This window comes from Papio anubis, chromosome 19 (genome assembly GCF_008728515.1).
Source record: "Papio anubis isolate 15944 chromosome 19, Panubis1.0, whole genome shotgun sequence".
Lineage (NCBI taxonomy): Eukaryota > Metazoa > Chordata > Mammalia > Primates > Cercopithecidae > Papio > Papio anubis.
Window position 1 is genome coordinate 46,396,269 of NC_044994.1, and position 17,334 is coordinate 46,413,602.

A 17,334-nucleotide genomic window follows, 5' to 3' on the forward strand; every position below is an offset into this window, starting at 1 on the left:
AGAAAAGACTAAAAGCAAGACAAACTTTCTATTATGCAATTAAGCTCTTAATAAATAAAGCATTTCTTTCCTTCCTCCAACTAGAGATTTTTAAAAAATTGATCTGTAGGATGTATTTCAACTGTATCTCAAACCTCAATATCTGAGAAATAACAGGGTAATCCTAGGTTGAACATTTATCAAAGAGAGAATATTTTTGAACAAATTGATCACTTTTATTACCCAGAACAATACTGCTTTAATTATGCGGATTTATTACTTTTTTTTCCCCTCCAGGATTATATAAAGCTGGAGGGTTATCCTTTGGTACAATAGCTTCACTATCAAATAGGACTTAAAATTTACCCTTTGACATCTTCAGGATACAAGCATAATAGTAAATAATCACATTATTTTAATGGCACACTAAGCCCAATAAAGTAGATTAGACATGGGGTGTTGTAATATTTGAGAATACAAGTAGGGATCTCTATGCCGTGCAACAGAGCATGGTGGTTAGGAGTTCTGAGGTTAAACCACCCGCTTCAGGATTGTAACTTTGAACTTACCAGCTATACAACCCCAAGCACGCTACTTCCCTTTGCTAACTCCCCATCTGTAAAATGGAGATAATTGTACCTATGTTTCATAGGGTTATAAGAATCCAATATGATAGGCCAGGCGCGGTGGCTCACGCCTGTAATCCTAGCACTTCGGGAGGCTGAGGCGGGCGGATCACAAGGTCAGGGGTTCAAGACCAGCCTGACCAACATGGTGAAACCTCATCTCTACTAAAAATACCAAAATCAGCCGGGCGTGGTGGTGTGCACCTGTAATCCCAGCTACTCAGGCGGCTGAGGTAGGAGAATCCCTTGAACCCAGGAGGCAGAGGTTGCAGTGAGCTGACATTGTGCCATTGCACTCCAGCCTAGGCAGCAAAGTGAGACTTCGTCTCAAAAAAAAAAAAACAAAAAAACCAATATGACAATTCATGTAAAGCATTTAGTAAAATAATAACAGCTGCCAAAATTCTGAGAGCTGTAACACAAATACACATAGAATTAAGGCACAGAAGACCCTACACTACTTTACCCTATGTTACACAGTCAATGAAATTCAAATGCCAATTTCTCACTTGTGTCTGTGCACTATGAGCATCCTATTTTCCATTTTCACTGTATCTCTAATATTCAAAATCCCAGAGAAAGGCTTTCTGCAGTACCCTCACATTGATGATGAAAACCAGAAACTACAAAATATGTAGCCTTAATAATAAAATATCTCAACCAATTTTATCCCAAGACACCACCACAGGAACAGAAATAAAGCAAAAACTACGAAGTCATTTTAAGGCTTGTTTTACAAAATGCTAGGTGGAATATCAATTGATAAATCCTTATTTAGCACCTGTGTGTTCAGCATTGTGTCGAGGGGAAAAACAGCTATGTGAGAAAGCCACAAGTTCTAAGTAAATGAATATGAAAGTTATACAAGGGACATCAAGTTTAACTACATAGGAATAATGAGAAAGAGGACAATATCAGAAAAGGCTTTTTATTGAAAGCCAAGAAGACTAATTCAAATATGTAAGAACTGTGACAATGGTCACATTCCTTACCTGAGTCCACTCAGTCAGTTTTCTACAGAGCCTACATGGAGGGTCCATTTGTTTTTTGTTTGTTTGTTTTTAAAGGCAAACCAAGTTGAGGGGAGGACCATGGTTGAACCTCAGTGATTGAGAATTCATGCTCTTGAAGCATCATACTAGTCTTTAGCAACAAATGGTGCACACACACACACACACACACACACACACATTTTTGAGACTGTGTTTCGCTCTGTTGCCCAGGCTACAATGCAGTGGCGTGATCTCGGCTCCCTGCAAGCTCCACCTCCCAGGTAGCTGGGACAACACGCCTATCTCCTGCCTCAGCCTCCCAAGCAGCTGAGACTACAGGCGTCCACCACCACGCCTGGCTATTTTTTTTTTTGTATTTTTAGTAGAGACAGGGTTTCACCGTGTTAGCCAGAATGGTCTCGATCTCCTGACCTCGTGATCCACCCGCCTCAGCCTCCCAAAGTGCTGGGATTACAGGCATGAGCCACGGCGCCCAGCCTAGACTTGATTTTTTAAAAAGGGCAGGAGAGGGCTACTAAACAAAGACTATGTGAGGAAGAAAATATTTCAAAAATATCAATCAGCAAGTGTTATGCAAGCAACTAGAAATGACAGGAGTCAAGAAGACAAGCTAGAAAATTACTGTTCAAATAATGGTTTCAAATGATGGCAACAAACTTTTTCAGAAAATACACCAATGGATCCAGTCAAACGACATTCTTTTAAACAAACACACTGTATGATAATATATGAACTGCCACAACACTATCAGTAATCCTGACAGAAGGTATAATTACATTGCTTAACTGGCAACTAGGGGCACTCCTTCCTATTAGAACTTGGCAGTTTCAAAAAAGCAGCCAAAAAACATACTACCAAAATTTGAGGCTTTCTCGATGAGCTTAATTTCAGTCCAATTAATAAGTGCCTGCCACACCCTACATTAACAGGCACAGATTTGTTTAAATTAATCTCCCCAGGGGCAGGCTAATTCAGGGGTTAGTATTATTAGAATCTGTGTGAACAACTGGGTGCAGGTGTTCACATTACCAACAGGAGAATTAACTCTTAAACCACTTTTAGCAGATAGTGGGTGTTCGGTGAACTAATGGAATTTCTAAAGGGTGGAGTATACATGGGGACACTAATATGTAAAGCAGTGACACTGTAAGCTGAAAAATAATATGTCTTTCTTTACAATAAGTGACCGCCATCATTCATCACAGAAAGCTACAGTCACAAGTCAAATTAACTACTGTATCACAATCATCATATTATGCTACATACATATACCTTACTGGTTCAGAATGTAACCTTTCAGAAGAAAAACAAGACTGGTTGTTAACAATCCTGCAAAGTAACTGAACCTCTGTAGACAGTAAATAAACAGCAGACAATGCTCCTTTAGGCCCTGAACGAAACAGGTTTGGCATAAATCTGTTCAATGTGTCCTTTCCATTTTACATAAACAAGTAAAAGGCAAACCATAGAGAGTAACTACCACTACACTGGCTTGCGACTTGCCTTAAGATGAATTTGTTTAGAAAGTTTGTTTTAAATTGATCATATCGGGGGAGGGGGGGCTCGATGGCTCATGCCTGTAATCCCAACACTTTGGGAGGCCCGGGTGGGCAGATCACGAGGTCAGGAGATCGAGACCATCCTGGCTAACATGGTGAAACCCCGTTTCTACTAAAAAATACAAAAAATTAGCCGGGTGTGGTGGCGGGCGCCCACCTACTCAGAAGGCTGAGGCAGGAGAATGGCAAACCTGGGAAGCAGAGCTTGTAGTGAGCTGAGATCATACTACTGCACTCCAGCCTGGGTGACAGAGCAAGACTACGTCTCAAATAAAGAGAAAAAAAAAACTTATTAAGTTTGTATTTAAAAATTTAATGGCCAGGCCTGGTGGCTCACGCCTGTAATCCCAGCACTTTGGGAGGCTGAGGTGGGTGGATCACAAAGTCAGGAGTTCAACACCAGCCTGACCAATACTGAGAAACCCCGGCTCTACTAAAAATACAAAAATTAGCTGGGCATGGTGGCAGGCACCTGTAGTTCCAGCTACTTGGGAGGCTGACACAGAAGAATCACTTGAACCCGAGAGGTGGAGGTTGCAATGAACCAAGATCGCGCCACTGCACTCCAGCCTGGGCGATAGAGCAAGACTCCATCTCAAAAAAAATAAAATAAATTTAACATCAGAAAATTTACAACACATTCAAGAAAATGTTAAGTGGCCACAAATCCAAATGAGTACTACAACAATCTTGACTTCTTGAAATAACTTTTCCAACTACAAGAAAAACCAACAAACAAAAAGCTTTGCAATACCCAAAGTTAGTCTGAAAAAATACATCATCCCCAAACCAAACAAACCATATCCCAGGAGAACTACCATAAAGAGTAAAATTCAAAGTTTAAGATGTTCTACTGCGAACAAACTAGTCATCTATTCCTCAAGGAGTTCAATCACAGACAGAATAATTTTGTCAAATATAATTGCCTACAAGACATCAGCACATAGTTCACAGAAGGTTATGAAGACTGCCTGCTTACAAAGAAAACAGAATGCTCTGTTAATGAAAGAATACTAGAAAATGGACAATTATGAACAGCACTAAATGAAACTAATGAACTTGAGAGGACTAATCTTTTTTTAACCACAATAACTTTTTTTTTAATCAGAAGAAATTGTCCCATTGAATGACAGCTGCCACTGGCACAGTCCCAGGGCAAGGATGCCATCAAAGGTTTTCTCTTAGCACCAGCTACCAAATCCTGGCCCCACACCCTGAGGGAGGACCTGTGAAAGTGCTCACAATAACTTTCTTACCATTAAATCAAATATTTAATGACGAGGAAATACAAACCAAGACTATCACACTTTTTCTTTTTTCTTGTTTTTCTTTAAAGAGATGGGGTTTCACTCTATCGCCCAGGCACAATCATAGGTTACTGCAGCCTTGAACTCGGGGACTCAAGAGATTCTCTAGCCCCAGTCCCATGAGTAACTGGGACCACAGGCGAATATCACCTTCATATATTTAAAATAAGTCCTCCATTTTATCATATGAGGTTTCAAGATGAGGGTCCAGATCAAGTGGAAAACTAAGTTCTAATGAAACATCACTCTTATTTTGTTTTTTAGCTGAGGTGAAGTGAACTCACTACAACTACTCATCCATATATAGCAACCATCAGGAATGTGTTCGTATTTACATGCTGCACAAGCAGTGATCACATTCTTGTGTGTGCATATGTGTGTATACATGTGTATGTACATTTCTTTAACCTTTTCAATCTAGTTAAAAGTATTTTCAGTTCATAAGCATGGTATGTGTACAGACACATTTTCCCAGAACTTCTTGTAGAGGACAGGAAATCCTTCATAACATTATTACAATAGCTAAATGACAATTGTCTCCAATAGCCATATACATATACATACCCTGAAAAATGCTTCAATCACTCCACAAACACGAATCTCCAAACTACTGAATACAAGTTTATATTATCTTCTATCAATAGGATGGCTTATTAAAAAATTTAGTAAATGTGTATTAAGTCCACGGATGTCAACTGCCATAGGCACTTTCTTGAGCTTACTGGGTCACACAAACTAAAGACATGAGTGGCATGACCACGGCAGTGCAAGATCACATTAAGGTGAAAAACCTTGAATCATTTAAAACAGGATGTCTCAACCTCAGTACAGGTGACATTTTGGGCCAGATCATTTTTTGTTGTGGGAGCTTCTTCGTATTATCGAATATGTAGCAGCATCTCTGGCCTCTACCCACTAGATGCCAGTATCACACCCTCCCCAGGTGTGAGAACCGAAAATGTCTCCAGATAGTGACAAATGTTCCCTGGGGAGGAAATTTTGGTCTAGGAATCTAAAAACTTAGTACAGTGTGTCAGTTTCAAAAGAGTATATTCTGCAAAACCAAGGAAGTTCCAAAACAACTTCAGGCATTCCAAATAGCTGCTTTATACAAAACTTTCTTGGATGAAGTAAACGAAACCGTGTTACTGGAGATAGCTAATTCTTCCACATGTGCATATTCCACCACATTCCGGTTTCTAGGGTTTCCATTATTCCATTCCTTCATTCCTCCATTCTTCCCTTCCCTCTTTGTCCTTCCATTCCACTCCCTTCCTTTCCCACCACTCACCGTTCCACCACCATGCTTGTCCCTTACCACATACCCCCCAGGCCCCAGCTCTCATCCTGGCATACCCTGTCCAGGCCCGCTCTTGACCCCTGACCCTGCCACCCCCCCCCAGGGAGGTACCTGAAGTAGTAGACATCGCTCTTGCCAGCACTCAGCCCAGATTTTCGGATCACTTCCTCCTTCTTCCATCCGGGGGCAGACAGTCCATCCCCTTCCCACTCCTCCCGTGGCCCGGGATCCCCTGGGCCCCGGCCCTCCCCCGGCGGGAAGGCCTCCCGCCGGGCTCGCCGCCACCACTGCCGCCGCCACTGCCGCCGCCATCACCGCCATTGCTACCTCCTCGGGGAGACAGCCGCAGCCAGCCAGCCCCGTCCCCGTCCCCGGCCACGGCCCCGGCCCCGGCCACGGCCACAGACGCCGCGCCCAGCCCGCCTGCTCCACCGCCTGGCCACGGCCACCGCCCCGGCGCCTTCCCTGCCGCCGCTCACGGGGACAGGGCAGGCCTGCCCTGGCCCCCCTGCTCTATGGCGGAGTCGCCGCCAGCGCCGCTGCCGCCCGCCGCGCTCTCCCCCTCCTCCTGCTCCGGGCAGCTGGCGGCCTCCCCGGGTGCGTCAGCCCCCTCCCCAGCCGGCGCTGCGCTTCTTCCGTAACCGAGCCCTTGGAATCCCGGAGACCCGCCCCGCCCGCAGCGCGGCGCGCGGGGGACGCGCGCAAGCATCATAGAGCGGGCGCGCACAGAGCGGCCCTCCTGCCCGGGGCGTGGCCCCGGCCACCGCCTCTTAGGTCCTCCAAGCGCTCTGGGCGGCCATCTTGTCTCCGCCTCTTCGGGGCCACGCCCTCTGCCGCGCTTTTCCGGCCCGTGCCCCCACTGGGCGCGCGGAGCCGGGAAGGTTGGTCAGGCTAGTCACCAGCTGGAGATGTCATGGTGACTGTGGTCAGTTTGTTTCATACGGGGTAATCTCCACCATTATGTGATTTTACCTATGTTTGCTTCCCAATTAATGAATAACAAGCAAAATAGATCTTATATACTCACTAACTCGGCTATTCATTTAAGGGGATCATAGCCCCTTTTCCCGCCTCTCTGCACAAAGCTTGCAGGGGAGCTTATACTGAAGGAATGAAGCAAAGTGTCCCATTCGCGGAATACCAATGCACCTCCTGAGCCTGGCTTCAGAGCCATTGACAGATTCTCCTGGAACCTTGTAAGGATGTAGGAAGGGAAATGATAACTTGGAATATGCCCATGAGTCAGATGTGGCTTACCTCTATATTCTTCTTAGAGTGACCAGAATCCCTAAATCCATCTAGAAATTTCCAGATGTCTTTGTCTAATACAAAAATCAATGGCCTTTTATTTGGTAAATATTCCCTTATGTTGAATGTCCAGCCTAACCTACTGTCACAAGCCTTTAGGAAACTGTGTGGGATTCTTTTCGGTCAGCCAACTCATCATCCAAGAATGATCTTAAAGCATAATGACAAATCGATTAAGGAAACTGATTTGAATTTTAGAAATGCATATTTTCTATAAGTTGTTGAACATTTATACAAGTGTGCTATTGAAATTCAAGACAATGTATTATGAAATGTTTGGAAGATTGAAAAATGTAAAGCACATGTTATCAGCCTGATGATAAGCTATCTTGGGTTTCCGTACTCATATGACCTAAAAACGAGGACCAAGTTTAACGTATAGAAAAAGTTGATTAACATAAAGCAACGAAAATCTAAAATTAATTTGGTTTATCTTTGCAGTATATGCAAACATTAACTCATACACACGAACTTGTCTGTCTCTAAACCTGACCCTAGTCTTCTTTTAATGTCCTTTAGTTGAAAGACACTAATTTATGGCTTCCTACAAGAAATTTAGAAATGTGAATCTAAAAATTCATCAAGTAAGTTCTGAGGAGAGAGATCAGTACTGGAGATATTCACATAGAAGTCGTTTGTGGCCAGGCGCGGTAGCTCACTTCTGTAATCCCAGCACTTTGGGAGGCCGAGGCCGGCGGATCGCGAGGTCTGGAGATAGAGACCATCTTGGCCAACATGGTGAAACCCCGCCTTTATTAAAATACAAAAATTAGTTGGGCGTGGTGGCGTGCGCCTGTAATCCCAGCTACTTGGGAGGCTGAGGCAAGAGAATCGCTTGAACACGGGAGGTAGAGGTTGCAGTGAGCCGAGATCGCACCACTGCACTCCAGCCTGGCAACCGAGCAAGACTGCGTCTCAAGAAAAAAAAGTCATTTGTGAAAATGTCAATTGAAGGAGACCCTGCAAGTAAGTAAGATCTCCAAGGAAGGGCTTGCATGGTTAATAATAAAAGGAAAGAGGATCAATAACTGAATCTTGAAGAATGCCAATACTTAAGGTTCCACTGAAGGAATAAAGGAAAAAAATGATATTAAAGTTTGTATGACGTAAGAGAGTACTCTGATTTTCACACATAATTGAAAATAAAGGGTAAACATGAACAAAAAATCTCAGAAGAAACGGTAATTGAGACAGGTGGTTGAGACAATAGATGGAAACAGGTATACTTTTGGAAAATTCTACCTTTTCATGCTGTGCTAATAAGGCTGTAGATCAAATGATACATTGGATACAAAAGCATTCTTAAAGAAATAAATCACAGGATTTTCGGGTCATTATTTTGACTTCTACTACCAGATTCCATTTGCTAAATCTCAGAAGATGTAGCCTAATGTTTCCTCTGTTAAGAAAAATCTCATTTAGACATATCAAAAGCTTTTTGGTTACACTTGAACTTTTCTACTGTGATACCATAGAGCAAAGTAAAAAACAAAAACAAAAACAAAAAACAGATAAAAATAAATGCTCTTATTTATTCTCCCACTAAAAGAAAAGAAAAATACTCCAATTAGGGCAACAATAAATTCCAAAGGGGACTAGATTGAGATCGAAAACTGTTAAGAATAGACGCTAAATACCTGAGAGAGAGACCCCTTTGTTTCTCTTAAAATACTGGACAAATAATAAACCTTTTATAATTCTAGGAAAATGCATTTTCTATCACTCCTCCAGGAAGCATAACAACGTTGTTTTTCTCAGGTAGTAAAGTTATGACCAAATTTTCAATTTGGTCTCTCTTACAATGGAGAAGGCTTGCTCACTTACCTCTTGGAAAAAGTGAAAGACAAAAGCAAGACAGGATCTGGTCCACTAAATGAACAAACAGAGATGTAACCACCTGTGATCTCTGCCTCCCAGGTATAAAGGCAGGTGCTAAAACACCAACTGTCACCCCTAGAAGACTATTCATTCTTTGATTTTTCCCTTTATTGTTTAGCAGGTAAAACTGAGTAAAGTTAAGCCATTAAAGAAAAAGTTGTTTTAAAGAAAGGTGTTAATCTGGATTTTTATTTTGAAAATTAGAACACATTCAGGTAATGAAACTTTGAAGAATATTAGGAGGTGAGACTGATTTTGAGAACTATATATTCTGTCAAATATATAACCTGCGTTTAAATCTTTGAGTGTAATAAAATACCCAATAAAAGCAGGGGTTTTTTTGTTTGTTTTTTTGTTTTGTTTTGTTTGGTCTTTGTTTTTTGGGTTTTTGTTTGGTTGGTTGATTGGTTTATTGGGTTTGTTGTTGTTGTTGTTGTTGTTGTTTTGGCCTCCTGTGTATAACTGGTACCACAGGTACATGCCACCACACCCAGCTAATTAAGACTTTTTTTTTTTTTTTTTGGTAGAGATAGGAGTCTCCCCCTATTGCCCAGGCCGATCTCAAACTCCTGGGCTCAAGCAATCCTCCCGCCCCACTTCCCAAAGCCCTAGGATTATGGGAGTGGGCCACCGCACCCAGCTAGAAAAACGTTTCAAATACTGGAAAACCTTACTTTTTTCAATGAACATTTTTGCATGAAGGAGTAACAGGGACTTTAGGGTTTTTTTCTCTTAGACTCCAAACAGGTCAGAATTTATCAAGACATTACATAGGAGTAAGGGCACAGTAGGGGGGATAAAACATTTTCCAGCACTAATTAACAGGTTTTATGATTCACTAGGTTGGCCCAACTACTGTTCTCACCTAATTCCCAGGCACAGCATGTCACGAGGCCAAATGACACTTTCAAGTGCAAGAGCTTGTAGTATGAAGAGGGCAAAGATCACCTAGTAGCCATCAAGCTGGCCGTCCAGAGGCAAAACTCCTTATATGAGGAATTTAGAAGTAATTAGGCTCCCCTATTATCTAAAGCTGGCATCTGTGTCCAGGCTTCTTTCCCAAAAACTTGTAAGTAACTAAAATTTCTACACGTCTCCCATGCATGCATGTCAAAACTTATTATGCAACCCTTGCTGACATTAAGACACCAAAATGTCTAAAAATGTAATCATTTATCATGACCTACGTGGTTAATATGGCCCAAATTCCCTTTAAGCTCCTGCTTTAAGGTCCATAAATATCCCTAAGGAAAATCCACTCATTCCTCTTTTGCTGAGGCGCCCTGCTGTACTCTTCTGCACTGTTCTTTCTTTCTAATAAAACTTGCTTTTTCGAACCTGTGCTGTCTTCTGTAAATTCTTCTCACAACCCTATGACTTGTGAGCCAACCACTTTCCAATGCCAGGGCTCTGACACCGCACCTGGCATAGTATAAATAAAGTTTTTGTTTGTTTGTTTGTTTGTGTTTTATAACCTTCCACTTGGAAAGACTACAGAGGAATCTTGCACTGCATAGTTCAAACTAAAACGAGAAGAGTTAATTATCTGAAAAGAAAGAGAAAACAAGAAGGGGTAAATTTTGAACCAAGGGAAAACATTTAAGAAGTGTCTGATATTTTTTAAATTGCTGTCAGTTATTACATTTGTCATAAGTAAATGTTTAGGGATAAAGGATGGAGACATGCTTATTTTATTTAACTCCCCCAAAATTAAAAAAAAAAACAAAAAATGGAAAACAAAACAGTGCAACCAGTAGAAAGAAAATGATCTTTAGGTTTTAGAGCCCTCAGATACCACTTAATATGCTGAACAGTGGTTTTTAACTTTAATTCTGGCTGCAAAACACCAGAATGCTAGGACATGTGATACATCAGAAATGAGGGCTGACTATGCAGTTTACAAGTGAGGAAGGAGTAGTCACTGAGTAAATCAGAAAATACATCTCACCAAAAGAGACTTTGTACCTAAAATGGCTTTCCCAAGTCCTCATGCATACCTCACAAGAGGCAAGGCAAAGACTAGAACTCCAGTCTCCTGACTCCAAGTTTAGAGCTTTGTCTGCTTTCACTGCCTGTCCCACCATCAATGGCCTCTTCACTCTCATGCTTGCTGCTACTTCAAATTAGAAAGAGATTGTCTGTTTCCACCCACACTCTCACCCCAACCTTCCATTTGGCTAATTTCTACTTATCTCTTAGGTTTCACCTTAGACATTACTTCATCCAAGTTGCCTTTTCTAACCTCCCCAGAAATTCCACTGCTGATTCGGTGCCCCCCAGGTTGTATACTCTGCGCCATACTAGTATCCTCATCCATTTATTGTACTTTATTGAATTAGTTTTTTAATTGTCTTTTGTCCCCCACCAGCCCATAAGGCACTTTTCATATTCACCATTGCATTCTCCGTGCCTATTACTGGACTTGCCGGGCACATGGGAAGAGTTCATTAGATAGCTGATGAATACACTGAATTAATACTTTTTTTTTTTTTTGAGACGGAGTTTCGCTCTTGTCACCCAGTCTGGAGTGCAATGGTGCAATCTCAACTCACAGCAACCTCCACCTCCTGGGTTCAAGAGATTCTCCCACCTCAGGCTCCTGAGGAGCTGGGATTACAGGCACCTGCCATTATGCTTGGCTAATTTTTGTATTTTTAGTAGAGACAGGGATTCACTATGTTGTCCAGACTGGTCTCAAACTCCTGACCTCAGGTTACCCTTTTGTAAAAATTGTATAGTCTTAAAATAATGAGCAGCATATTTACTTCTCAATGAAAGTATAATCACATGGATTATATAAAAAAGAAATTCACAGCTCCTCCAATCTTTGAAAATTTGAAAAGGTTTCCATGCCTAAGAGATATTTAACAATAAATTTGACCTTTTTTGTATAAATGTGGGGTACACGTGCAATTTTGTTACATGCATTGATTGTGTAGTGATAGTCAGGGCCTTTAAGGTATCCATCAACCATATGATACACATTGTGCCCATTAAGTAATTTGTCAGCAACCACCCTCTCCCACCCATCACTCTTCCAAATCCCCATTGTCTATTATTTCATACTCTATGTCCATATGTACGCAATAGCTAGCTCCCACTTATAAGTGAGAACAGTGATATTTGACTTTTTGTGTCTGTCTTGTTTTACTTAAGATAATAACGTCCAGTTCCATCCATGTTGCTGCAAAAGACATGATTTCATTCTTATTTATGGCTGAATAGTATTCCATTGTGTATATATGCCACATTTTCTTCATCCAAACATCTGTTGATGGACACTTACATTGATTCCATATCTTTGCTATTGTGAATAGTGATGCATTAAACATATGAGTATGGATATATTTTGGATATAATGATTTCTAATAGTTTCTTTAACTTTGGGTAGATAACCAGAATTTAACTTTATCGTAATTAAAAATGAGGCTTAAATTCATTTTACAAATATGTTTGATTATAAAAGTTATAATGTTTTCTTTAGTCTCTTCTACATCAACTTTAACTTGAACTGTTTATTAGTTCCTCAAAAATATTGGAGAATATATATCATAAAAGATAATCACAAAATGACTACTTCTAAAAACCTATTTCTGAATTGAAATATTTATCTGCATTCATGTTTCTGCTCATTTGACTTCAAATAATTTGACTCCTCCTAATAGTCTAAGTTATATGTATTCACATGTGTCTCATGTCTTTTTATTTTGGAACCATCTACAAAGTTGTCAGGGTATTTTCTTTATGGCTTTGCTCATTTCTAATGGGCCCCTAATCTGTAGTACTTTTGAGAATAGTTTAAAAACCTAATAGAGGGCTCGTGATTTGGCCCAGTGATCTTGTTCTGAAACACTTTCAGACTTTGTATTCCAAGTCGTTGCATACCTCAAGACTCCCCAACAAGTTAATCACAATTATACGCCATTGTACACAATTGCTTCTCTCCAGGCAGCTGTTATTATTGCCACATATCCTTTTACATAGCTTGGAAGTCTGTCCTCTGGGGTGGGGGATTGGAACAACAGTGACCCAGCAACTTTCTCTGTCACCATCTGTGGCAGACACACTGGTTGGCAAAATCAAACACCCATTAGCGATTTGAGTTTCCCTTGCCCACCTTCTCTATAGAAACTAGAAAGTATAAATACTCTCCCAATCTCGCTTAGGCAAGAATAGGAGAGAAGCAAGAGTGACTGTGGGAAACTGTTTACTTCTTTATCTTAAAAAAAAAAAAAAAGAGAGACACTGGGCACACTGGCTCAGGCCTGTAATCTCAGCACTTTGGGAGGCCGAAGTGGGTGGATCACCTGAGATCAGGAGTTCAAGACCAGCCTGGCCCACATGGTGAAACCCCATATCTACTAAAAATACAAAAAATTAGCCAAGCACGATGATGGGCGCCTATAGTCCCAGCAGCTCAACAGGCTGAGGCAGGAGAATTGCTTGAACTTGGGAGGTGGAGGTTGTAGTGAGCTGAGATTGTGCCATTGCACTCCAGCCTAGGCAACAGGAGTGAAAGTCCATTGCAAAAATAAATAAATAAATAAATAAATAAGTAAGTAAATGAGATAAAAAAGATATGATCGGCACTCGCCTTTTGCCTTTGTTCCTGCTGGAACATGGGCATGATTTTTGAAACTCTGACAGCTGTCTTGCAACTATGAAGCAAAGAACATTAAGATAAAAGGCCAGCATCCTAAGAATAGCAGAGCCAGAAAATGGAGAGCTGAATGACATTATTGAGCAGCTGAACTGTCTTGCAACTGTTTATCTCCAGACTTTTTGTTATATGAGTAAGACCATGTTTGATTAAACCACTGTTTAGTTTTTGGATACCTGCAGCAGAAAGCATTTTTTGCTGAAATAAAATTTCTTCTTTTAATGGATTGTTTAAATCTTGCTAAAATTCAGGCAGTTCCTAAGCTTGAGACCTCGGTGTAAGAGATTGCAAAGAGTAAAGGAAGAAGTCAGAGAGAAATATAAAGAGAGAGAGCAGGGGAAAGTTGTTAGTAGGCTTTCCCCTAGTAGCAGCAGTCCAGGAGAGGTCTCCCGTTCACACCCCGGTGGAAAGAAAGGTATTCCAAGGGGCCACCTCTGCTTGGGCTCTAATTCCCTTGCTAGGCACAATGCAAGCTCCAGCTCCAGAAAGTATGGCCCAGTAAATTATCTTTGAACTTGATCATTTCATAGCAACTGTCCTCTTTTCTGAATACAGTAACAGGTATGGGGAAGGAGACCCTTGATCAGCATTTCTCCAACTGAGATCCACAAATGGACTCAGTTTGCCAATTCCCTACCACAAAATTTTAGCATAAAATCTTCATTTCAATAATAACATTTTTATTTTCTTTTAAGCCCCAACATAAGCATACAACGGACTGTCTGCATAACCATCTGGTATCTGAGTCATGTTTCCTTATTTCACTGCCCCAGCTTGATCTAGTTGGTAATAAGCAGTGCTACTTTGAATGACATTAACTAATGATAAAGGAACAGATGCCAACATAATATGCAAATAATGAGTTTGTGCGTATGAAGACCAAGTAACTTAAGGGCACACTGAATGAAAGTTTCGTAATCATTCCATCAGAGAAAAGTGGGAAAACTTAGTCACCTGAAGAGCAAAGTGGCACCTGTAGGCCAAAACCCAAACTATCTGACTAGTTTCAATCTGTGTCATCACTTTGGGATCAATAATTTGGTTTCTGGGAAAATAATAATCTATAATAGCGATTTGACTTGACTACTGTTTAATAATTTTACTTGTATTTAACTTATAAATTTATTCAATTTTTATAATTATGGAAGAGCCACATGGTTAAAATGAGTTAAATGAGGCTAAAGTGAGTTTTATGCTTTCACATATTTATGTGACATCAGAACAATAATACAATACAGGTTGGGTGTGGTGGTTCATGCCTGTAATTACAGCACTTTGGGAGGCCGAGGCAGGAGGATTGCTTCAGTTCAGGAATTCAAGACTCAAGACCAGCATGGGCAACATAGTGCGACCTAGTCACTACTATAAACAAAACAAAAAAATTAGCCAGGCATGGTGGTGCCTGCCTGTTGTCCCAGCTACTCAGGAGGCTGAGGCAGGAGACTTGCTTGAGCCCAGGAGGTCGAGGCTGCAGTGACCTAAGATGGTGCCACTGAACTCCAACCTGGGCAACAGAGTGAGACCCTGTCTCAAAATAATAATAATTCTTATTATTATTTAACTCAACACTGTGGAATAGAGTCCTCAGTAATTTTTTCCTTGAAAAAGAAATATATATCCTTTTTTCAATTTTGAGAAACAGTTCTCTAATTTTCAGTCTCACCATCAAATTCTTTCTTCCTATGGGATGAGATTTCTGAGAAATTAATAAGTATAAGTGTCTCTCGTGACCCATCTTGAAATTCTTTCTCTCCTTGGCTTATGAGATATACCCTTCTGATTCTCCTTCTATTACTTTCAAGTTCTCTTTGGTATACCTTTTTTCTTGGATAGTTCCTCAAATGATCTGTTTTCCCAGGTTCCATCTTTAGGTGCCTTGCCTGCTCGTTCTACCTGCTCTGCCTTGTCAATGTCGCCTACTCACCAGCTTTAGCTACAGGAACTCACCCTTGCCTTCCAGTGACAACATGGCCAATGCGGCATCGGCGAGATCATCCTATATGTACTATAGATAACCCTATAGCAGTTTTCCAGATGACAGATCACACCATTGGCTACTTTTGAGGTCTTGAGGAGGCCCCAAAACTGGTACCCCTCTGTCCCTCCTGAGTAGTGAAACTAATTAAGAAACAAGAAGGCCGGGCGCAGTGGCTCACGCCTGTAATCCCAGCACTCTGGGAGGCCCAGAAGGGCAGATCACGAGGTCAGGAGATCGAGACCATCCTGGCTAACACGGTGAAACCCCGTCTCTACTAAAAATACAAAAAATTTAGCAGGGTGTAGTGGCGGGCGCCTGTAGTCCCAGCTACTCGGGAGGCTGAGGCAGGAGAATGGCGTGAACCCGGGAGGCGGAGCTTGCAGTGAGCCGAGATCACGCCACTGCACTCCAGCCTGGGCGACAGAGCGAGACTCCGTCTCAAAAAAAAAAAGAAAGAAAGAAAGAAACAAGAAAAGGAATGAGAAAAATGACATCCAGAATAACTCCATCATGAGAAAGTATCGCTTAGAGGATGTGTGAAAGCTGAATGGGCTTGTCACTGAATTCCAAAATTTAATGGCCTAACCTACCTTGCTATAACTGGACTGTCGGCAGTGTCTCCATCCACCTCTTGAGGTCTGGCCTTTACTCTTACATTTTGTAACATGACCAAGAATAACCAAGAACAAATGTGCTAAGCAGGCAGGAAAACGCCAAAAAAAGGAAGAAAAGAGAGGAAGGAGCTGAGCTACCAAGATCTTGTTCTTTCCAAATTCACCATTCACTCTACCTCTTCAGGGGATTGGGAAAAGAGACCAGGAGTGTGAAGAGAAGAAGAAGGAAAACAAACAAACAAGCAAACAAACACTGTTTAAAAACAAGAGTAGAAAGGTGACATTCCCCTTTAATAGTAATATCATTTGTGAGTGCTAAAAACTGTTTCCTTAAGTATTGTTTCAAAATCATGTTACCCCATAAATATATATCTACTACATACCCACAACAATTTTAAAAGAAAATTTAAAAATACATATGTTAAAGGGTTGGTATTTTTCTGAGAAGTTTGGAAAATATTCAGATGAATTAATACTAAATTTAGAATACCAGATTATAAAATCTAAGTGGTCCGAAAAGATAGAAGGACAAGATATTGCTATAGTATTTCAGTAAAGTAAAGCAAGTTTACAGATTTCACTGGGACATATATTGTAAAGGTAGAGGTAGCACAAAGAAAGTCAGTAATGTGATTTAAAAGAAATATAATTTGATTCAGGTCTAGTTTTTGCCTGAACTTGTTTTATCATGAAACAATTAAGATAAGGAGATAATCTCTGAACATACTAATTTTAAATGAGCCTTTTGTGACCATTGTGAGAATATATTTTTTATTTGCCAAAGAAATATGACTTTACAGTATATGTTATTTACTCTTCCAAGATACAGCTGAACTGGTGGGGAATTGAGTTGTGCAGATGGCACATTTTGTTTGTCCTTCACTCAGATAATCGGATTGTAGAAACAAAAGAAATAATCAAGATGTCAAACTTGAACATTCCTTTTACTCATAAATACTTTGGTGTTGCTCTTATTTCCATAAGCAGAGGGCAGATGATTTTTAGCCCCGTAGAAATAGCAGAACGTGCAGGCTACTAACTTCACTTCCTTGAACTAACATTATGATATCATCACCGGATTCCTCAGCACAACAGCCTGTTCTTAACTCATT

General features: G+C 40.9%; 1 protein-coding gene and 1 non-coding gene across 2 annotated transcripts in view; both read right to left on the reverse strand.

The window, feature by feature from the left end:
- MBD2 (methyl-CpG binding domain protein 2) overlaps positions 1-6,644 on the reverse strand; it is a 70,872-nt gene extending 64,228 nt beyond the window's left edge. Inside the window, 4 exon segments of the mRNA XM_003914392.5 lie at positions 5,896-6,049; positions 6,052-6,140; positions 6,142-6,280; positions 6,283-6,644. Coding sequence (XP_003914441.2) covers positions 5,896-6,049; positions 6,052-6,140; positions 6,142-6,280; positions 6,283-6,496 — 596 coding nt within the window. The 5' untranslated portion in view covers positions 6,497-6,644.
- LOC116271534 lies at positions 4,290-4,418 on the reverse strand. Its single transcript, XR_004180161.1, has one exon. It is a non-coding gene; the product is annotated as a small nucleolar RNA SNORA30/SNORA37 family (small nucleolar RNA).
- Positions 6,645-17,334: the final 10,690 nt, after the last annotated feature.